We start from the raw sequence: 23,052 nt of genomic DNA on the forward strand, positions 1-23,052 counted from the left end.
TCTTGCCTTGTGATTGTATTCCGAGCTCAGTATCCGCTAACAATGTAGCCCTTGGGTATATTTTTGTAGCTGGGGTGTAGTTAAGTTTCTTTTGAAGCCCGGCAGGTTTCATTGTACACTTTGTTCACCCGGTGACCTTGTTGAAATGGGATCACAGTCACTCTGATAAACAATTTTTCAGAATATAAACGAGTGACATTTTTTTTATTTGAACAATACAATTAAAAGAGTCTTTGTTGTGGTTGTTGTATCTGGCTCTCAGTTCAGTCTAGATATGAGGGAAGAAAAAATCTGTTTTTTTGGAGCATGGCTGACCACAAACTTAGAAAGTATGCAGTAAATATAGACAGGATGCCTTTTATGGGCAAACCTAGGAATTTTATTGCTTCCACATGAACTAAGCCTGACTTTGCAAACAATATTCTACCCTTTAATGTCCCAGCGTCCTTCTCTGTTAAAGTATGCACTGTTTTGCTGAACAACGTCCCTGCTAGTGATTTCTTTCAGTGGTTTTGTAGTTTGCGTGATCTCTAAAGTTCAGGCAATAAAACTGATTTGCTCTGGTTGTTCCGTTGTGAAAGATTCAATACAAATGCCTCAAACATTTCCTTGGAGATGGAAAATACACAGAGTGATATAAAGAAAGGGAACATGTGAGTGAATGGGAGCAGAAGAAGAAAGCAGGGAGGGGGAGCAGGAAAAAAAAAGGCAGACAGGGACTATGCTGCAGTGGGCAGGGTCTGAGAGGCCAGCTGTGATTGAGGGAGAAGCAGGAGTATAAGTTCCCCTCTTCCTGTTGCCAGCGTCACTTTCTAGTCAGCCTGCGTCGAGCTTGAACATCCTACTTTTCACTTCATTTTCTGTCGTGTCTGAACTTCGTCAACATGAACTCACACTATCAACGCATCTCATCAGCCCGCTCTACACCCCAGTACAGTTCCAGCATTTATGGGGGTGCTGGTGGATATGGAAGCCGCATCTCTTCTGCCTCCAGATCTTCCCTGCACTCAGCTGGCCCAATGTCATCTTCTTCCTCTGCCTTCAAGCTGAGCAGTGGAATGGGTGGTGGTATGAGTGCAGGTTATGGTGGAGCTGGTGCATCCATGGCATCCAGCGGTGGTGGGATCATGGGCAATGAGAGGGGAGCCATGCAAAACCTCAACGATCGCCTGGCCAACTACCTGGAGACAGTGAGGAACCTGGAACAGGCCAACAAGGAGCTGGAGATCAAGATCAGGGATGCACTGGAGAAGGGAGGTCCCGACATGAGAGACTACACCAAGTATGAACCCATTATTGGTGACCTGCGTCAACAGGTGAGCAGGAAAATGATTAAAAAAGATTAAATTGGTCTTTGATACAAGAGCGAGGGAGAGCTAAAATCAATGATCATCACAGACAATGTCTCAAAAATGGACCTGCTTGTTGCAGTAAAGTGTATGAGTGTGTATGTGTTGAAATGTCGAAAAACCAAGATTGAGTTCACACAAAGAATGGCAGTATTTCTTTGGTTAGTTATCAAATTTCTCTGTGAGAGAATGAAGGGTGTGGTTGCTAAACTGGTGCCACCCCCACCCCCATAAAAACTCATCTGTGCCACAAACTGGTCAGAACTTCCTCTGATGAATCACAACCACGAGGTACCATCATGAGGGACAGACTGAGACGCCCTCAAATTGGCCTCACCAGGCAAAAGCATTTCCAAATGCTCCAACTTGTAAATAGTGATTTTGCATGCATGCTCTGGTGTCGGAGGGCCTCAATGTGAAACAGATGTGTGGTAATGATACACACACTCACACAAAGGATCTTGGACTGCCAGTGGGAGTGTGTGTGTGTGTGTGTGTGTGTGTGCGCACACATGCATGTGTGCGAGTCCACTGGTTGTACAACAATCAGCCCCAGTCAATGGAGTCAAATGTCACATTCCTCTACACACCCCACTTTTTCAGTGTCACATAAAGTAACACATTGATGGTGGCACAAAGTCTCTGACACATAAAGGGACTTTTTTGTCTTCCCTCTGAGACAGGATACCATGAAAAATGTTAAAAAGTACAAACACCCTCATGCACGAAGAATTCTGCAGCCGCTGTACATGCAAACACGCGGAATGATCTGTGTACAGAGACAATGAAAGACGGGGCAGCTGGGTGAAATTGGAGAGATGAAGAGTTCTCTGTATGAATTTCTCAGGCAGGAAACACTTTTTTCAACAAAGCTAACACAAACCAGATTTAGTTTTGGCTCGGGAACTCCCTCACTTCCTGTTCTTCCATTTGTAGATCCTCTTTTTTGATTTATGTTACGACGGATTCAGCCACGTTGTGGCCCTGAATCTGCAGCTGCTATTGTTACGTAACGGAAATACTGAGTGAAATCATGTGTTCAACAACACATAATGATTTGAGCAGACCTTTCAGTGATGTATTGAGTTAGAGGGTGTTCCTCTCAACCAATAATACTAGGAATAAACAACGCAGTTTTATTTTTGCACAAATGGCTAAAGATTGTCAACTAATGAGGGTTATTTTGTCATAACTTTTCTTTCTTCCCCAGATCTTTGATAAAATAGTGGAAAATGCTCGCTACGTGCTCCAGATTGACAATGCCCGACTTGCTGCCGACGACTTCAAAGTGAAGTAGGTTGTTTGGTATTTAATTTTAATGTGATTTACGTTCATTTACACAGCATACACGAGCAATATGCATGAGGCAAATCTAACCTCACTATCCTCTTACTAGACAAACACAGCAGCTGTCTTTGTAAAAAGAGGTCCATACAGAAATTGACCAGTTCTTGTATATCAGTATTATGTATTATGTGATTTCTGCAGCAGAAGGACTGTGTCTGTAGAGTTTCTTTGGAAGTCAAGCTGTGCCTTCTTGTGACGTTCCAATACATAACAGTAATAGTTTTTGTCTGCTCACTTTAACAGGTTCGACAATGAGATGGCAATCCGCCAGTCTGTGGAGGCTGACATCGCTGGCCTGAAGAAAGTCATTGATGACACCAACATGAGCAGGATGAACATCGAGAGTGAGATTGAAGCTGTGAGGGAGGAGCTCGCCTTCCTAAAGAAGAACCATGAGAATGTGAGCAAACACCACATTCTCACGCTTAATTATTATATCATATCTAGCGGAATCAAACGTCTTTAAACAAGCTCTTACTGTTTACATGCTCTGTCCTATAGGAGGTGATGGAGCTGAGGAGTCAGATCTCTCATTCGGGCGTACAAGTAGACGTAGACGCCCCTAAAGGTCAGGACATAGCCCAGATCATGGAGGACATGAGGTCAAATTATGAAAAGATTGCTGTGAAGAATGCAGAGGACCTCAAACGGTGGCATGAAAATCAGGTAATGAAGTGCTCAAACAGTGTGATCATAAAGAAATGCACTGGTGAATTCTTAAGTCTAATTTTTCCATCTGTTTGTCAGATTGCAGATGTGCAGGTGGAGGTATCACAGAACACAGAAGCTCTGCAGGGGGCCCACGCGGAGAAGAGCGACTTAGCCAGACAGATACAGACCCTGGAAATTGAACTTGCCTCCCAACAGAGCTTAGTAAGCATGTATTTCACAAAAAAATGTTGACTCTTTTATTTAATCCACAAATGGGAAATAGTTGAATCACATTTATGAGTGTAAATACCATAACTAAATGACTAGATAACACCTTTTTAATCCTTTATCAGAAAGCGTCATTAGAAGAAACACTACGCAACACAGAGCACCGAAACAACATGGAAATGGAGAAGTACAACTCCATCATTGTTCGCCTGGAGGAGGAGCTGACCAACTTGCGTGCAAACATCCAGCAACAGACGCAAGAGTATGAGGTGCTCCTAAACATGAAGATGAAGCTGGAAGCAGAGATCGCCACTTACAAGAGTCTGCTGGATGGTGGAGACTTCAAGTAAGAGTTATAAAGAGGTGGAGCAGAAAAAAAACTGGTCGAGGCAAGGTGGTGATGGTGGTGGAGGTGAATACCAGAGTAACTTGTTATTGTAGTTTGCATGGTCAAGAATAACATCATTTTCGCAGCATAATGACAAGCAGCGCTTTCAGCTGACGGACGTCACGTGACCAGTTCACCGTTGGTAAATCAAAGTTTCCTCTGTGTTTTGTACAGGCTCCAGGATGCACTCGATGAGCTGGTGGCCTCAAGTTAATTTGAAACAGTCGACGACAAAATAAGCCACCTTAACTATCAGTTGTGGAGAAAATGTGTCACTGGCCCAAACAACTGCAGCCATGTTTTTGAACCAACACCACGCACTGTTCAAGGCTGTTTCACGAGCAACCACCACCTGCCACTGAGCAGCAACATAAAAGTGAATAAAACAACTTGTTGAACCACAGCCATGACTCTTGTGCTTTGTTACATAAGAAATATGCATTTTTTTTGTGATTAGTTGTTGTAGATGAATTATCATGATTTGTTTTGTCAGTTTACGTAAGACTTCTGTGGACAGAACCTCTCCTAAAAAAGTAAATGACAAATTACATAATGTCAGCACCTTCAGGATGTTTGAATGTGCTGTAATTTATGCTTAGTGCCAAGAGGCAGAAACACTTAAAAACAACCCACAATCCTGAAATAATAAACCTTTTACAATTCCACATGTGTTATGTGGTAGAATTTTAGCAAATCAAGTCAATGTGGTCAAAGGTGCAATATTACACATGCAGGATTTTGTTAGATCTGTTAACTGGTATTAACATCTGCCTCAGGTGAGCTGATCCTACTGCTAACCAACTCTCCCAACTAGTTTCTTTTTGACTGACTTCAGAGTTCAGAACAGCCACCAGGGGTCACTGGAGTATTATTTTCTGATGCTGTGGACAAGTCATAGGTCAAATGTGAAGTTTGGCTGTTGAATCCTGTGATAATATCTCGTCAATGAGCAATATTGTTGTTATTGTTATTATTCAGGGTGTTTCTTTGAGTGAAACTCTGAACTTGCGGTGTTTTAAAATACATATTTATGTTTAAATATGAGCAGATCACCTGAGGCACATGTCAGTCTCATTTTTATTCTAAATTATTGTTTTGATTAATAATTCAATTGCATGTCCTTAACCACTGTGCTTTGTAAATATAACAATATACACACACCAGCCACTATATTAGGTACATATAACTCACAATAAAGCAGCAGACTGGCACCTGGGGTGTTCTTCTGCCTTGGGTTTCTTCATCCACCATCCTTTTATAATTTATTGTTTTAATTGTTATTATTATTATTATTATTATTATTATTATTATTAGCATTATTATTAGCATTATTAGTAGTATTGTCATTATTATTGTTAGGATGAGGAATCACATCAGCATGATTCTACATTTAAAATGTTAGAAAAGTCTGTCAATCACATGACTCAAAAATGGCAGAAATCAACATACAGAGAGATATGTAATTCATTCATTTTAATATATTATCATGTCATTACTTACATGTTCAGGTGGTTATGGGGTAGGAGGGGGATGAAGGGTATAAGTTCATAGGAGAGCATGTTCTGTTTCTCTCCCCCTTCAACAATTGAAGCTCTTTTTGGAGATCAATAATCAGTTTGTCTGCAGTTCTCCAGTCTTTCACCCAACTCTGCCACCTCTCATTGTCTCTGTTTCCCCTGCTCCAACTGTTCTCACCCCTTCTCCATGCTGGCATTCAATGTTCTCCTCCACCTGGCCTCTACAGTCTCAAGCGCTGTGGTCTTCTTCGCAAGGATGGACTGTGATTTTCCTTCCTTTTTGTCTCCCTTTTATAAGCCAGGAGCTGATTGTGGAGTTGGCAAGCCTTGTTGTTTGCCCGTGTTTCTGCCAGGCGCAACTCTTTCTCACACTCTTGCCACCTCTCTTTGTTTGCGTGCATCTCTGTCTTGAGCTTTTCCACCTTTCTCCTCCAGATGTTCACCCTTGATGCCATGCTTTTCTTCATGTTCATGCCCATCTCTCTGGCCCTGGCACGAGCCCGTCTCTTTTTCACCTTTCTTTTGAGGTTCATCTGGAGCTGTCTCTTAGATTCCTGCAGCCGAGCAAGTTGCTCCTTCAGAGCAGCGTTCTCCTCTCTCACTCTCTGACTGTCATCCAGTCCGTTGAGGAGGGTAGAGGTTTCATGATCTCTGTGCTCCATTTCTGCTCAAGAGACTTGTTGAAGGCGTCTTTACAGTGAGGCTGTTTTCTGCTTTGTTGATGTGGTTGTCAGGTGCCTGGATGGATGCAGATTTGAGCCAAGTGCCAGCACTGGTGTTATATAGTCCCAGTCACTTACGTATAAAAGGACATGATGACGTATCAAAGGACACCTCCTATTGTCACCTCATCACTGCCATATTTAGCCATATGTTTCTATTTAAACATGTAGCTGATCGCTAATAATTTGTTTATCATTTATAATTAAAGGTTGATGTACTAGTTATAAGGTTTCTTAAATAGTACACATTTTATTCAAACTTTTCTACATTTTTGATAATGCACATGTTAACAATGAAATACAGTATTTCCTCCAAGCAGCCTGCATATAGTGTATTGCTGTTGCTTGGCAACACAGTCAGCCTGTTACTGCTGCTGGTCTGCCTAGCATTTACCCCAATCAATCAGTTTAGTTTCAAAGCTCACTCTCACTGCATACATGGCTGCCAAAGAGGACAACTGGACAAACTGATTTAGCCACTAAACAAAAGGCTTACTTTATAAAAACTTTGGCTGCTCAAGTCATTGCTTTATCCTGTTGTCAGGTAATCTTTACAGGCTGGATAATGAAGTTTGTTTCACCCTTTAAACTGTTCACTCTTCCACACCAAGGTGTATAGAGAAAATCAGCTCTGTTTTTATTTTGTGAGTTTGCAGTTTGAAATCCCTTTGGATTGACATAAATTTACAAAACAAGGCAGCAGTAGACCCACCTGCTAACGATGCAGGTATAGACTGGTGCAGTAGCATGAGCAATGAGCTCTCTTTTAATTCAAGGAGTAATCTCTGTCTGTCTGTCCTTCTACCCGTTTGTTGGTTAATTGCATAACTCTCAACTCAACAGGCTTCAAACTTGGCAGCTGGCTTCATAAGAGCGCTAAAGTGTGCAGTGCCAACCTTGGTGGTTGTTGGACGACAAATGTGAGCGATATTGGTAGAAATGCAACAGATCCCTGTCTCACGTGGATAACTGAATGGAGACAAATTGCTGTCATAGATAAATTTTTTTTTTAGATTTTATAGTAGTGATACCATTCCACCCATCCAACCAGTGTTTACTGCTTTATCCTATCAAAATGAAATTACAGTTGTGTGAACAGTTTGTGTCATGGACATGAGACAGTGCATAAAAGCTGAGATTTGGATCCAAAGCCATCAAAGGAAAGAGTTTGACTTTGAACACAGAAAAGGTAGTAGTGAATAATTACTGATTCTGAAGGGATAGAAAGCAAGAGATTTAACTAAACTAGCTTCTTCCACATGCCAAAAGTGTTTAAAAGCTTCTGAGATTTGGATCTAAAGTCATTGACGGCAGAAATCCTTTCCCCGGCAGGTGTGTGCAGTGCCGACTGTGAAGTTGTGTGGATAAGAATTGCAAGACATATAGGTAGAAATGTGACAGATATATCACTAAACGAACATGCCTAAAGACCATTTGTGCCAAATAGAGAGAATATGTGTGGGTTCACATTTGATCAAAGCCTTATAAATTTGCAAAAAAATATTTTTTTCCTTGTTGGCAACTATGTTTACAGTTAAAGCAAGCCTCTGTGTCTCAGGTTCTTCTTGCAGTCGTTTGTTAGGCACAATGTGAATGTGAAATTGAATTTGCAAAAAAGTAACACAAACACTGTCATAAAATCCTCCTCAGCATTTTTGTTCTCGTTTCCTCAGATGTCCCTCCAGAGACTCCATCCATCAGTAGGGCAGCTCAAGTGCAGTACGAGGCGCCACAGACAGGAAGAGTTTAGAACAGTGTCCTCCCATTCTTGAGTAAATCTTTTAATAACCATCAACTTGGATTCAAAGAAGACCTGATTGGATTTTGGATTGCCACTATGTCAGTGATTTTACATCGCAGCACCCAGGAGTCGTTGATCCACTGCTGCTTCGTCAGTAAGTTCAAATGTGCATTTTGGGATTTGGTGTTTGAAATAACATCATTCTGATTTACTGAAGTGACACAAACTTACTAAACTAATTGGAAGTAACCCTAACCCATGTATCCATGTAATCTAAAAATGCTGATTTTCTCTAAAGACTTTGGTGCATGGAGTAGTTTACAAAGTCACACACATTTCAGCTTTTAGGAGTTATAGGCTGTTCAACACTGATATTAAATGGCAAACATATTCTGAAAATATTGTGAACTTATGCCACCATATTTTAAGAGCATTTTGTGTCTCAGGCTGGTTCTTGACATAGAGAACGTTATTCATATAATTTAATGAAATGAATTTACTTTACATTTACTTTTGTAAATGTATAAAACAATCTTAATCAATCCAAGTCAAAATTCAGTTCTGAGGTCATTGCTGCCTCCTTATGAAATAAAAATGTCTGTAAAATCAGCTCTCAGGTTCATAGTTAGACTCAGAGAAGCTTTCAATTCTTTTTGAATGACTTTAAGAGTCAGAGTTTATGACAGCCACAAGGGGGCACTGGAGTTGTTATTGTCAGTGTCACTTTACAGCAGTTAGTACATATATATATATATATATATATGCATATATACATAGAGCCTAGAGTGAGTCGCACTAGGACATGTAGTTAATGTCACTGATCATGCGTGCATTTCCACATAAGACAATAATGAATGTGTGTCCTTGTAACTTGAACTACATCTAAAATGTGATTTTGTAAAATGTGGTTGCCTTTTGTGTGTTTGTGATATTGACATGTCACCAGCTCACTACAAAAGATCTTTTATTTAACTATATTCAGTTATTTTCTTTTTCTTTTACACTAAACTTAATTTGATATGTGTATTTATTTCAATAAACGTAAATGATACTGTATCTGTATGTTCAGCCAACATGAAAATGGTAACTATTTTTAATGATTTGATTGATCAGTAGATATGGCCCGCCGTTTTAACATTCATTTAACATTCATTTAACTGATATCTGTAATTTTTTCTTCTCACACTATCCACAGCTGTCATTTTAGATGTCAACAGATATCTCATCATTCAATTTGAATGAATTCCTTCTTAGCAATTGTGATTATTTATGTTTCCATTTTGAAATGTATATAGTTAAATTCTTACCAGTCATAAATCCAGGGGAATTGTAGATACCTCAAAATGGAATTATGGATAGTCAAAATGTATTTTGTAAAATTAATGAAATATTTGTAATGACCAACCTAATACATATGAACCTAATACATATGATTTGAAAAGGTGTTTCCATTTGCCCTGGTCGAAAAAAAATAAGGTTTTGGAATGTGGGGAATGACAGTTGGTCGAGTGAAAATCTTAATGTCTGAAATTCATCGTTTTCACCAGGAAGAACAGAATTTTGCATAGCTTTTATATAGATATTACATATCTAGACCCGCTATTTAATGTTATAATTGCCTGCCATACTGTAGGTGTCGTCACTGTAGCAGAGCAGATGTGGGTCAGTAAACAAGGGAGGGGATCAGACAGTCACGTCGTTCACGATGCGCGCTCCCGATGATAAACCTCTGACGCTTACATCCGGGCACTACTAGGAACTCGCTCTTCAACATGGCGGCGTCAGGTGAGGTTTATGTGGGTGAGGGAGCTGGGTCGGTTGGGTGGTATTTTCAGTCATTTCTACGTCGATGTAGTGCAATACAGTCCGTTTAGGGATTAATAAGTTCTCCACGTATCGATTGGCGTCGCTGTCCTGCGCAAAGAAATGTGTTTGCTTGTTGTTTTGGCTCCGTAAATGTGGCTGCTGGAGAAAGGCGAATGAACGAGACGGTTAGCACACACGGGGCACATTTCAACCCACATGATACTTTGCTATTTAGTTCTTGTGAACATGCTACTGTCGTCATAATGTTGTCTGACTTTGGTTTCATGCGATAATAGTTTGATTTGGCTGTGTGCGACATGCTGTGGAACATTTGTAACTGCGTGCAGAGCTGGCACATTGTATGTCCATAGCGGAACTCGCCGTGGCGCTCAGAGCAGATCGGTAGCGCCGGGCGCAAGCGCGTTTCGTGGAGGAGGGGTTGAGCCGAGGAGTCCGGGCTGCCCGAGCAGGCTCCCCCACGTGTGCAGCTTGGCTCTCCGGTGGTGGCGTAAGATGAAATGTAGCAGCTGGGTCTTTTGGGTCGCATCCGAAACACTTTGTTTGCCAGATTCACAACTTCTAGTCTTCCCCTTCCACCGCCCCTGTCTCACTCTGGTTATGGCGCACTTGGATTCCGGCGCTGCGACTCGCACTAGGCCCTTAAACCTAGCCAGCTAAGCAGGGACACTTCCCTCCGTCAGCAGTCCTTTACGGACTGCAGCAAGACAAAAGCGACTTGCTTACACAACAAGCGAACTGTGTGATTTAGTCGAACAGTTGGCCATTCAGTTATTATTCAGAGTGGTCCAGATGGTTAAAACCAACTATACAAATGTCGTCAACGTCGCAATGTCATATTAGTCATGTTATGATTCCAGGGTCTGCTCAAGCTTTTATGGGGCCCTTAGCCGAATTTGATTTGGGGACCCTCCCCCCACCACCTCAGAATAGCTGGTGTTTGACTATTATTGATCCCAGTTTAACATTTTAATTGTAGTAATTATAGTTTTGTAATTTATGCCAAACCAGTGTCACTCCTATTTTTTTAACCAGTAGAATCTCTAAAGTGTCTTTGTATTCATTTGCACTTATGTATTCCAAGTGAAGCACTGAGTGTGGTGATACTGAACTTGGATCAAACAAGTAAACGGTTCAATGCCTTTGTTTTTTAAAACATGGAACAGATGTGCACTTAATATGCAAGCAGCAACTCCAAAATAAAACCAAATAACTATTTAGATGTCTAAAGATATCTAGATTTCTTTTTAAATATCCTCTACACTGTTGCAGCTGCTTGGTTCACTTATGCCTTGGGTTAACTCTGCATGTTTCAATGCAATACATACTTAAATGTGCAGCAACAACTGTCTGTAAACAGTTGTCTAAATGGAGTGATATTGTGTTTTTGTCATATTTAATACATTATTTTCCCCTGTCAAGTAAAAAAATAAACCTAACCATTTAATGTAAAGCGTTATGTACATTGGGAATTATATTAAGAAATTGTTTACATTTATTTCCCTTCCCATTACAGTTAAAAATATAAATTTGCAGATGGCATTGTATTGCACTGTTCCGATGAATTGCGCAAAATATAAAAAATTACAATGGAAAATGCATCAACACTGGCTGTAGCGGAACTACAGATAGTGTAAAATGTTAATCGAGTAGGGCACAAAACAGTTAAGTGGTTGGATAGACATTTTATTCAATGTACTGGACATGAGACAGATCTGCCTCTACCCTCTGTTCTCCCTTGAGCTTATGCAGAAGTTGGAAGCAATGACTTTGCATATGCTCATGAAGGGAGAGAAGGGAGGTGTTTGGTCTGTTTTCTGTGTGTGTACTTTTGTGAGAATGTGTGTTTATAAAAAAAAAAGAAGAAAAAGCCCTGACAGCTGGATTTTTCACAATAAAGCTTACAGCCTGCTTTGTCACTCCTGTTTTCTACCTCAGACCAAAACAAACTAGAGCCTCTATGAGCTGTGTTTGGAGCCCACAAACAACTGTTCAGTTCAGACAGGACCCGTTGAGGAATGTTCTGCACTCATTCTTCAGTGATTTTGAACTCCAGGGTACCGTCCTTGAAACATGGAGCTTTAAAGTCTGACTATATTAAAACTGACTCTTGAAGAGCCATTTCTAAGCACTCAGTGACAGTTGAGACAGACAGACAGACCACTCCTTGTGTTTACTTTCCAACAGAAAAATCCAAGTGTGTAATCACTCAAACAGTGTTGTCTTATCTGGCTTGGCTGGACATGTCACTCTGTGTACCCTTACACATTGTGGTGTATGGTCCTTGATGCAAAGTGGCCACATGTCTTTATTTTAAACTCAAACTGTCTTTGTGTTGGTATCTGAAATAATTAATCCTAGATTTATGCAGAGTTCCTGTCTTTAAGTCTAATATGTTGATGGGATTTTACTACAAACTGTTGTAAATGCTGTCTAATGCAGTATTTACATGCCTACAGTAACACCTGCATCTTTTGTTAAGCTTATGTGTCCTTTTATGTCTAGATAAATAAAATAAGTCATTGACACATAATGTAATGTTTCTTCCATGACTCACTATGTATTATATGTACACCTCCAGCTAAGAAGAAGAATAAGAAGGGGAAGACCCTCACCCTAACTGACTTTTTGGCAGAGGACAAAGGAAGCAGTGGTCCAGCTCCCCCCAGCTACCCAGCAAAGTCTACTAGCTGGGCTGATGAGACTGACGACCTGGATGGAGATGGTGAGTTTGCAATGAAATAAACTAATTATTTGTTTTCTGAACCATGTAGCAGCGACAGCTGAACACCCCTATTACATTTTAGATTTGTCAATCCTGGTGTTTATTTGTGTCCAGAGTCACTTTAGTTTGCTGTGAAGAGTCATACTTAAATTGGGAAGTTCATTAACTAATAATGTTGCTCTGCTTTATAATAATTTTGTGTACATCCTTTTCTGTCAGATTTACTTGTGACTTTGGGCCCACACTGGAGCTTCCTAGGTTTACATATAAACTGCTAACTCTGTGTGTTGAGAGGAATTGCCTAACCCTCTGGACAGGTTTGGGATGTAAATGACAGTTGGAGTTTTTAGATTGTCGCCCTAAGATATCCGTCATATTTATCAACCGTAGAATTGTGTTGTTTTTTTTTATTCATCAGATGTCCATAATGTTTTTGTCCTCTTGGACTGTGTGGATATATATATTATGTGTGTGTGTTTTCAGTCTATTACATAAAATGTAATAGAATGTCTTTGTTTTTCCCAAACCTCAAAGTGATGACACGCTCAAATATTTCCCAAATAAACTTAGATTACTGTTATAGAAAGAAAATGGTTAAAACCTGCAATTAAAAAGCTTTTAATACTTAAAAGCAAAAAAAAAGTTTATTTTGGTTCATTTGATTTGGTAATGGCCTAATAATTTATTCATTAATAGTTGTAGCTCTAAAATGTTAAGTTGTTTTTGCAATTTTTGATACACATTTTTGCAAACCTGACAAGACTTCAGTTTTGACTCTAGACCCTCTCGGCTGTGCTTGCTTTCACATTTCAGAAATTTTTGACATCTGTTCAGTGTGAAACTGTTGTCTGACTAACCAGTAATGAAAATAATTTAGTCATGCCTTATGTGTCATTTGTGTATCCATGTTTATCTCTCCAGTCTCAACTTCGTGGCACACGGAGGAGGACTCGTTCCGGGCGTCGGCCATTGACCGCTCCATCCTGCCCACAGCACCTCGCTCGGCCCGTGAGCCCAATGTTGACCGGTCTCGACTGCCCCGCAGTCCACCGTACACAGCCTTCCTTGGCAACCTGCCCTATGAAGTCTCTGAAGAATCTATCAAAGACTTCTTCCGCGGCTTGGCAGTAGGTTTACCAAGCACATTCAGTGTGGGGTGGTGGCAGAGCATCCAGTAAATTATGAGAGACTGTTTCATTTGTACTTCACAGGACGTGTCAACTCTTGAGTTTTTATCTAATTACAATTATAATTTAAATCATACTTTTCAACAATAAAGAACAGAACAACACAAGTCAAACTTCCTTCTGCTGTATCAATAGAACCGTCTTCAAGTAACGCCCTACTGTTGCTCAGCCTGTTTGTTGTATTTTACCTGTTTCCTCATATAGTCAGGAATGCTGGTGAACAGAAAAAAGCTTGTCAGTGTCCAGTTACAGCAGAGGTTTCATAGAATGTCAACATTGATGTTTACCATTTTTTTTTTTTAAATATCACTTTGTCATTTAAAATCCATTTTTGTTCCTACCTGTAGATCATCGGGCATAGCTGAGTAGTGTTCATTGCCTAAAGTGGTTGCAAGCACTCAAGACATGTTTAAACTGAATACTAGTGTCCTCATCATAATACCTTTTATTTAGGGTTAGATAAGAAATAGAACATTTAAATGTTTAAAAACCTCTTTGTCCAGGTTCTTTGTATCTCATGTGATTTTAATGTGGCATTGTCTTCATTTCCAGATCAGTGCAGTGCGTCTGCCTCGTGAGCCCAGTAACCCAGAGAGGCTGAAGGGCTTTGGCTATGCTGAATTTGACGATGTGGATTCTCTCTTAAGGGCCCTTAGTCTCAACGAGGAGGTGAGATGATGAAGAAAGAATTGGGTGTCATGTCTTTACTTCTCCCTTCGAGGAAGATTCGATGTGTATCTAGATATAAGGGCTATGATACGATTCAGGCCAGATGCTTTTTATTTTGTAACGATTTGATTCTATACAATTTTTTGTGTAAGAGATATTTATTTTGAATTGTCTTTCTATTAATGCATGGACGTCTGTCAGTAGTCTGTAGTTCTGTCTGTGTGCAACACTTGCCTGTCTAAGGCAGGAGTCCATTGTTGTCTGTCTATTTGTCCTGTTGTCTGTTCTGTCTTTCTGTTAACTGCATAAGCAAGGGCACTAGTATGTGCAGTGCAATAGAAATGATACAGATTTCTAAACGAACCACTTGCGCATATCAGAAGAAAGTCGTGCATATAGAGAAAGGATACGCAATGTTCCATGCATATAATGCTCAATCCATATAGCCTGATATGTGGGGAGTGCACTAGTTTCATTAGACTAGGTTATTGCAGGTTCACAGTTAAAGTGGAACTTTGCAAGTCTGGCTGTTTTTTGGACTACCGCTTTATCCTCGCTGATGTTAAAACTCACTGCTGACCCTCTCCTGGCCATGTGCAGTTGTTTTCAATAGAGCTGGCGAATGCAAGAGCGAATACACATAAATGCATAGAGAACAGAGAATTTATCCCAAAGATACTTAAAAGTGCGACAGCAAAAACGGCAGGTCGGCATCCATTTTGTATGCTTCTGTGTTTTTCAATCCTTGACGATCCGCTGTTGTGTGGCACCCTCACTCGGTCACACAGTTTTTACCTCTTCCTCCGACAACGGCTTTCTCTGCTTCTTTTTCGCCGGCACTGCTATGATTACCCGGCTGGGTGACGTGTGTGTAGTGCCGTAAAGCAATCCGTGTTTCTGGCAAGACCCTCTGAAAATACAACATTTGTTTGACACACCCATGCCAAGAATATTAAGTTAAAGCTGCTTTTCAGACATATTTGTTTTATTTCATAATGTCTTTAAGTGCTGAATAATTTCATTTAGAAAAAAAAGGGTAACATGACATAGGTTAAGCAAGGTTGAAGCAATGCAGCAAGGAAGTTGCCCATCAGGAGAGTCACTGACTAATTGTCCCCTTTCTCTTTTCATTCAAACAGAATCTTGGAAACCGAAGGATCCGAGTGGATATTGCAGACCAGTCTAATGATAAAGGTACACTGCTAACCTCTGTTTCGTGTGTCACTGCAAGGCTTCTCTTTGCTTTGAGTGTAATTAAGCAAAAGGAAAAGCACCCTCATTTTCTATACTTGAAAAAATGGTCTTTTATTCTTTATGCTTTAGAGAGAGACGGTGGAATGATGGGAGGCCGAGACAGGGGTGGACGGATGGCAGACATGGGTCCTGATAAGACAGACAGTGACTGGAGAGCTCGGCCAAGTGCAGACGATGATGGACCTCCCAAGAGAGATGATGGCTTTGGAGAGAGTGAGTCAGAACAGTTTTTTTTTGTACTGTAACCCTTAATTTTGCGTTAGCAGTTTTTGATTGTGTGCGTGGAACAACTTCTTTATGTTTTTTGTTGAATTCTTGCAGGATCACGGGATCGCTACGAGTCAGATCGTGGGCCACGGAGGGACGGAGATCGCTATGACGGAGGCAGAGACCGTTACCGGGATCGCTACGATGACCGCGACCGCAGAGACTTTGACCGCGACCGCAGAGATTATGACAAAGGGGGTGAGTGTTATGGCCATATTGTTGGTATGGCCTGAGGAAGCACTAGGTACCAAATAGTGCATATTTTACTATTAAAAATACTTAATGGTTAACAATTTATATCAGCCTCTTAAGTCAAAGACATTGACACAAAGGTTTATGGGACACACGGATATTACCCGGACAACCAAGCTAAAAGTGACGCCTTTGCTTTCCACCAGTACACGCAATTTACATCCAGTGTTTGATGCAGAGGTTTTTTTTTTATTATTATTTTCTATTGCTATTGGATTTATTTGAAAAGTAATGGTCCACAAGGAATAGCATCATGGCTGTCTCCACACTGTTCTCCACCCCAGTCACAGTGCTATGCCCTAGTGAAGGTGCAGCTCAAAGGCTGCTTCATCTCACCTCACAATTGGTTCTATGCACTTTTACTATGTCTTGTTATAGTTTTGTTTTTGGATGATGGGTTCCCTCTGCTGGTTGAGCATGCAGGGTGGAGAGAAATTGCGCACAAATGAAAGAAAACATTCACTAATAAATGAATAATTTTTGATCTGTTCAATTTCAACAAGTCGCCTGACCATCAGTAAAGTTCTACCGTTTGTTTGCCTTTGCCGCCTTGCTCAGTCTGTTTTGCTTTGTTTGTTGTCGAAGCACTTTGTAAACTTTGTTTTCAAAGTGCTATATAACTAAAAGTTCTACTTTTCCCTGAAGAAAAGAAAGATGTGCTTGTTTTTAACATTGCCATGCAAATCAGATCATTGTTCTCATGACCTTTAGCTACAGTTTTATTATCCATTTACAGCACATTTTTGTTTTTGGTTCTTTTTTTGTTGCTCACTAGTTTTCTTCCCTCTCCTCGTTTTCCTGCTAGGTTTTGATTCTCGTGGTGGTGGAGGTAGTCGTCGTGCCTTTGGCACTGGCTTCCGCCGCGATTATGATGACAGTCGGGGTAGTGGTGACCGCTATGGCGACAGGGATCGTTACGGCGACCGTGAGGACCGGTACGAGAGACGGGAGGAGAAGCGCGACGACGGAGGCGGAGGAGGCGGAGGAGGAGGCAGTGGTGGTGGTGAGTGTTCAGGATATAATTACTATTTTTTTGTTTGTATTACTTAATAATAAATGTCTTGTGTTTTTATTTGCATGTACAATTGTTAGTGCTTTATATTATATTTATAGATGAAAATGAAACATCCAATTTTAATATGATCCTTTCTTCACCTTTTAGCTCCTCAGCAGAGACCCAGGTTGAACCTAAAGCCTCGTAGTGTACCTAAGGAGGAGGAATCTGGTGGTGGTGGTGGCGGCGGTGGTGGTGGCGGCGGCAGCGGCGGAAGTAGTAGTGGTGGTGGCAGTGGTGGTGGAGGAGGAGGAGGAGGAGGAGGAGGAGGAACTTCTCCCGCTGCACCTCCAAGTTCCAGTGGCAGGGCCTCATCCATATTTGGTGGAGCCAAGCCTGTTGATACAGCAGCCAGGGAGAGGGAGGTAGAGGAAAGGCTGAAGAAGGAGGAGGAAAAACTGCAGAAGCAGCTGGAAGAGGACAAAGGCCGAGCACCTGACCGAAAGATGCGAGACAGGTCAGGGGGTTGACATAGATGGACATTTATTTTGTGTTATTTATTAAGTCAAAGAGCATTTTTTTTAAATGTATATCAGTTATGATTAAATATACATATTAATTTCTTTGTTTTCAGGGACCCAAGCTGGCGTAATGAGGAAACTTATACTGAGCGATCTCGCACAGGAAGCGAGTCCTCACAGCAAGGAAGCTCTTCTGGAAGAAGTGAGATATTTCAATATATATTTACATAGTTTTCTGTTGGAAATATGGCATCTACTACTACTAAAGCAAACACTGACTGCAGTATTTTGTGATAATTCTCTGGGTTCATCACCATCACTTTCACCAATAATTGAAGAAAAAATTGACAATGTCCTCATTGGAAATGTTTTTTTAATCCTGATGACCCGACCGCCGGTCCCTAAATACTCCACTTACTTTAACTTCATGTTCCATTTTTCTTCCTCCAGCGTCTCGGTGTCGAGATGGAGAGCGCTCTGGGGAGAATGAGGTTTTCAGTGGTAAAGAAGGTGAACCCGTCTCTCCTGTGTCATCCTCACGCCCCACCTCCACCAGCTCCTCCAAGGAGCCTCTGAAGGTGATGCCTGCCCCTCCTCCCAAGGAGAATGCCTGGGCCAAGAGAAGTGCGGTCAGCACAGGCTCTAGTGATGGTGATGGACGACTTCCAGTCTCTCCTGTCTCCCCTGGTGGTTCAGGTCCTCCCAAGCTTAGGTGAGAATATTGTCCATCTTATGAAGCGTTTTAGTAAATTTTGTACAGAAACAGTTTAAGAAAAAAAGCACTGTATGCACAGATCATTAAGCAAACCCACCTTTCAGAGCTAAAATGAGTTGTCACAGGCTCAAAGAGAAGTTCAACTCATGAGAATAGAATAGCCTTTATTTGTCATTATGCAGGGTAAAAAACAACTAAATTGGGGAGGCTTCTCTGCAGGTGTGTAACATGACATAAATATGTTTGCTGTGTACTTCTTTCTGAACATGTTTGCTTTCTCTTCAGCTCTTCAAGTTCTGCAGATGAGAGAGGATCTGGAAAGGGTAAGACAACTGATGATGAGTACTAGGCACAATGGAATTTCACCCTCACCAAATCCCACTGTAGACCACGAATACATTTGAACAACCAAGAGGCAGTAGTCATTAAAGGAGTCAACAAAAACAAAGGAAACTGACGAAGGAAGACATTCTATACATAAAACATACTTCCATTTATCTGCAAAAATATGGAGTCATGCAGACTTTGAAACTTGTGAAAAGGCCAAATTATGTTCATCAGAACAGCATATTCTCTGTACGGTGGCCATTCTTGGACATTTCAGGCTTGGCTCTCATTGGCCCTGCTTGTTTTTGGGGCCTGGCTGCATTTTGAGCTAAAAGCTAATATAAGCATATTAGCATGCATGTCCACAGCTAACAATGTTTGGTATGGTGACATTGTAAAAGAAAATAAATAAAAGCTTTTTAAAAATCAGGTTTGATCCCAAATTACAGCTGATGGTAATTCATTATTTGTAGCGATATATCCTATCATGATGATGTTTTGAATGGGTGGGAATATTCGACCAGTTATTTGGCATGGTGACAAATTACGGGATCAAAGTTTTGCGGATAAACAAGTCATTTGTTTATTGGCACCCAATCCAATATTTTTAAAGATATATGAATTTGGATCAAAGTGTTTTGACGCACGGAACTGGTACTGCTATATCTACATTTTACAATGCAAGCCTAAAAAGGTCTCTACTCAACCTGTGTAGATTGTATCTGAAAGTGTCTTTTTTTTTAAACATCTGACTGCCCATATATAAAATTGCTTTTGGGACTGTTGTCCACAATCTACACAGTGTCCTTGTTTCTTTTTTTTCTTGATTGTGGACTTGCTTCAGTGAAGTGTGGCTGCACGTGGTTGAATTTGCATCGTAGTATTACACTCGTATTAACACTTTTCATGGTCAATGACCAAGAAATGTTGGCATGAAAGATGGTCTCAAACACTTGCGGTCTCGAGCAGGTGACAGGAGAAATCTGGGGTTTTCAATCCATAAAAATGGGGAGAACTCCACACTGTAGACGGAAAGTTAAATAGGGAAGTTATTCCCTATTTAAAAAAAATTATTATTATTAAAATAATTGGCATTATTTCATCATAGAAATAGTGTTTTTCCATCAAGACTTTCACTCACATGATGAGAAGAGCTGTTATTTGCCAGTTGAGAAACAATATTTAAAACAAATGAACAGAACATGTCTAACTAGAGCAGGTCATGGGATCATCTTGCAGCTGAGTGTAAAAGGGGGAGAAAAATATCGTGCATTTGTCTTTTGAAGTTATAATCAAAGGAACATATGTGGTACTAAATAGGCACCATATGCAAATTCACAGTGATTCTGACTTAATCTGTATTGCTGTCTGAACTGGTCTTGCTTTTGATTGTTTTGGAAACATTTGGCAGAACTTGAAAAGCCAATATCAAATATGAGAGGTGTGTGTTTTTGTTTTGGCTTTAATTTATGCAGTTGTGCACCTTTTAGATTTGGCCCAACATCAGTGACTAACACGTTTTGAATCCAGCTCCGTGGCTTTTGATGCTGCAGTGTGTTGTGAGTGTAGTCTACTGTTTAAAAAAAGAGTCCATCACCCTCCCTTCACTCAACTGTCTGGCTTCTCCTTTAAGATGAGAACAAGGCTGACGGTGTCCGTCGGGACCGGGGGCCCCCACGGGCACGAGGGGGGCCTGCAGGGCCTGGAGCGGGGCGGGGCCGAGGAGAAGGGCCAAACAGAGACCGAAGAAAGGAGGCAGACAGGTCAGCCATCCAAAGCTAGCAGCTCCAGATTACTCAAGACAGACAGGAGGACAATCACTGGGCATCTGGACAGACATGGTCTATGCTCATTATTAAAGAGATGCCTGAATTTCCTGGTGTCCTGTTATTGAAAAAGACAATACGAGGACACGAGGAATTCTGGTGTGTTCATTATTTACCTTTTTATATCAAATGGTTCTATAACCCATTATGTAGTGTAGGAAAAAATCAGCAGTGCGACATTAACATCAGTAATGTTTTTTTGAATGTTTGGGAAAAAGTTGCGTGAGCACAATGTCAATTTTCAGAACATGGAAATTAGCATAATGTGCACTCCTTTGTTTGTCTCTTTTCTTGGTGCAGGTTTGAGGATTCACAGCAAGGGATACCTTTCCAGTGTTTAATCCTTTCAATAAATTTTGACCCTAGTGTTTATTCTGATTGTAGAAAGGACAGCAGAAGAGAGCGAGAGTCCAGACCACCTCCAGAGCCAAAGAAATACGAAGAATCCCCAACTCCTGTAAGTTTATAACTGGTTTTCTTCAGTTACAGAGATTGGAGAAAACATAACTACTTATTCAAATCCCTTATGATGTCTTGCTAAATTATCTTTTGGCCTGATGTGGTCACACCTTTGCCTTCTTCAACACTTCTTCATTTTGCAGTGGTGTAGTGACACACCACGTGTGTCAATGTAGCACTTTGATTTGAAAATTTTGTTAAATTTAAGTCCTTCATTGTTGACGGTAACAGTTAAGTGTATAGAGTTGAATTGTCCCTTTCAGTTACTTAAACTCTGCCAGGCTGCTGTACTGTGTTTATAAATCACATTAGAACAATGTGATGCAACAGCATTTAGATTTTCCTAATTAATGTAAGGAATTCAATTCGGTTAACTGTTTTAACTGTTCATTTAGCACAGATTCACTGTGTATTGTAGGGTGGGATGGCCTGAGCTAACGCACACAAGTCAGGGTTCCCACAGCCAAATTGCCTTTTACCAATTCCCCTCCCATCTTAAGCTCTGCTGGCACATTCTTGAATTTGAGGGAATCAGTCCAGGAAAGTCCTTGAAAAGTCCTTGAATTTCAAGTCACCCAAGGTGTGGGAACCCAAATAGTATATTTAGCCACTTTATTGACCATGTCGCTACAGACGATAAAGCTGTGAACAATTCCTCCAGGAGTAAGGTGAATAAGATACATTTTAAACCACACTGTCATGCAAAATGTCTATAGACCAGCTGAAGTAAAAGGTGTAGAACGATTCACTGTAGCTGCTACAATTTAATCAAATAATTGCAAATATTAATATGTGGATAGATGTGTATTCATAAATTCTGTTTGGTCATTCACTTTATTTGTGATGATATTTTGTGTTTATATTTGCTTTTACTTCATGCTCAAACTCTATGTATTTAATGACATATTTACTGAACGGGGCCCTGTTTTTGTTTTTTGTATTTTTTCCCAGAAGTTCAGCTCAGCCAGTAAGTACGCCGCTTTGCTAATGGACGGAGACCAAGGAGATGATGCTGAAGACCTTGAATAGAGAGAAAATAGCAAGATGTGGCCCCAGAAATGCAACAAGAGAAGAAAACAGCAAATGCAGACAAACAAAATTATTTCACCTAGATTATGTAAAATCTTCTCACATGGCAGAAGCTCCTGGGAGGAAATCACTCCCTCCCTCTTTTCCTCCAACAAACCTATCCTCTGCTTTCAAATATCCCGCCCACCCACACTCCCTCTCCCCTCCTGCGCCACCTTCAGGACCTTTCAGGTTCTAAAGAATGTCACATACTGGACTTGTTTTAAATGGGGGGAAAAAGGAATAGCTGACACATGGAAAAAATATGGATAACATTGAACTAATTGTAATAAATAAATGGAAAAAGTGGGGAAAGTGAATGCAGTTTGTATATTTGTGGATCACAGATGTGGTTGGAGATGATTGACGCACCATAACCACCATAACTAATCATCCTAAAGCCTTTTTATTCATTGCTTAGTTTGCTTTAATACAATTAATATCTTACTCCTGAAAATTAGTCAAGATAATCTCGTCTTCCAGAATTATCAGGCATGAATTTTGAGATGTTGCAAATAATTAAGAACACTTTTTTTTTTTCTTTTTTTTTAAAATCTACATCTTGTACGTTTTTGTGGTGAGGTCCGTATTGGGAGAGAAGACTTGTGTAACTAGTACATGCCTGTTCCACAGGACTTATTTTTATGTTTAAGATGGCAAAAAAAGCAGCTGCTTCATAATCCTCTCTCTGAGAATTGAGTGCCATTACTATAATCCCCAATTGTAGTACATATGTCTGTGTTTCAACACCTTCTGATGAAATAATCACATCCATTAAAAGCGCAGTACGGTCTCATTTCCAGCCGTCTTTACAGAATCCCTGCAGCTGTCTGAATCATCTTCCCACTGAAGTGACGAGTACAAATAATTGGGGTTAAGTCTGGCCTTGCTTGTGGCGGAATGTGAGTTTCAGTACAATTTTCATGAGAAGCCTTTCTTCCAAGCAACAATAAATTGGGAGTCTTAATGTGTGTTAAAATGGTATGTGGTCTTTACAGTGTCTTTTAAGTGTTCCAGGACT

At 40.5% G+C, this 23,052-nt stretch overlaps 2 protein-coding genes across 6 annotated transcripts; both read left to right on the forward strand.

The window, feature by feature from the left end:
* The first annotated feature begins 799 nt into the window (after positions 1-799).
* Positions 800-4,366, forward strand: LOC131460782 (keratin, type I cytoskeletal 18-like). Of its 2 annotated transcripts, none has more exons than XR_009240412.1 (7): positions 800-1,316; positions 2,560-2,642; positions 2,940-3,096; positions 3,198-3,362; positions 3,444-3,569; positions 3,701-3,987; positions 4,138-4,366. XR_009240412.1 is itself a non-coding variant. In XM_058631564.1 (7 exons), exons 1-7 carry the CDS (start codon positions 885-887, stop codon positions 4,175-4,177), a joined length of 1,224 nt encoding a protein of 407 aa, XP_058487547.1. In that variant the 5' UTR covers positions 800-884; the 3' UTR covers positions 4,178-4,366. The 2 variants fall into 2 exon arrangements, 1 of the variants encoding a protein (XP_058487547.1); XM_058631564.1 differs by having other exon boundaries at positions 3,701-3,921.
* Positions 4,367-8,024: 3,658 nt separating this feature from the next.
* eif4ba (eukaryotic translation initiation factor 4Ba) lies at positions 8,025-22,998 on the forward strand. 4 transcript variants are annotated; one of them, XM_058631703.1, is made up of 16 exons: positions 8,025-8,097; positions 12,349-12,492; positions 13,414-13,619; positions 14,232-14,348; positions 15,488-15,542; positions 15,672-15,815; positions 15,924-16,067; positions 16,927-17,124; positions 17,284-17,370; positions 17,425-17,632; positions 17,750-17,838; positions 18,087-18,348; positions 18,637-18,674; positions 20,312-20,441; positions 20,889-20,961; positions 21,915-22,998. In XM_058631703.1, exons 1-16 carry the CDS (start codon positions 8,040-8,042, stop codon positions 21,990-21,992), a joined length of 2,031 nt encoding a protein of 676 aa, XP_058487686.1. In that variant the 5' UTR covers positions 8,025-8,039; the 3' UTR covers positions 21,993-22,998. The 4 variants fall into 4 exon arrangements, with proteins under 4 accessions (XP_058487686.1, XP_058487687.1, XP_058487689.1 ...); XM_058631704.1 differs by having other exon boundaries at positions 17,428-17,632; XM_058631705.1 differs by lacking the exon at positions 8,025-8,097 and adding an exon at positions 9,634-9,728.
* Positions 22,999-23,052: the final 54 nt, after the last annotated feature.

The sequence above is a fragment of the Solea solea genome, chromosome 6 (assembly GCF_958295425.1).
Source record: "Solea solea chromosome 6, fSolSol10.1, whole genome shotgun sequence".
NCBI lineage: Eukaryota > Metazoa > Chordata > Actinopteri > Pleuronectiformes > Soleidae > Solea > Solea solea.

What these genes read in the sequence shown, in the direction of transcription:
- LOC131460782 (XM_058631564.1), top strand. Translation starts at nt 885, where the DNA reads ATGAACTCACACTATCAACGCATCTCATCAGCCCGCTCTACACCCCAG. An exon ending in AACGGTGGCATGAAAATCAG is followed by an intron (nt 3,363 to 3,443) that starts GTAATGAAGTGC and finishes TCTGTTTGTCAG; the next exon opens with ATTGCAGATGTGCAGGTGGA. An exon ending in TTGCCTCCCAACAGAGCTTA is followed by an intron (nt 3,570 to 3,700) that starts GTAAGCATGTAT and finishes ATCCTTTATCAG; the next exon opens with AAAGCGTCATTAGAAGAAAC.
- eif4ba (XM_058631703.1), top strand. Translation starts at nt 8,040, where the DNA reads ATGTCAGTGATTTTACATCGCAGCACCCAGGAGTCGTTGATCCACTGC. An exon ending in AGATGATGGCTTTGGAGAGA is followed by an intron (nt 15,816 to 15,923) that starts GTGAGTCAGAAC and finishes GAATTCTTGCAG; the next exon opens with GATCACGGGATCGCTACGAG. An exon ending in CAGAGATTATGACAAAGGGG is followed by an intron (nt 16,068 to 16,926) that starts GTGAGTGTTATG and finishes TTTTCCTGCTAG; the next exon opens with GTTTTGATTCTCGTGGTGGT.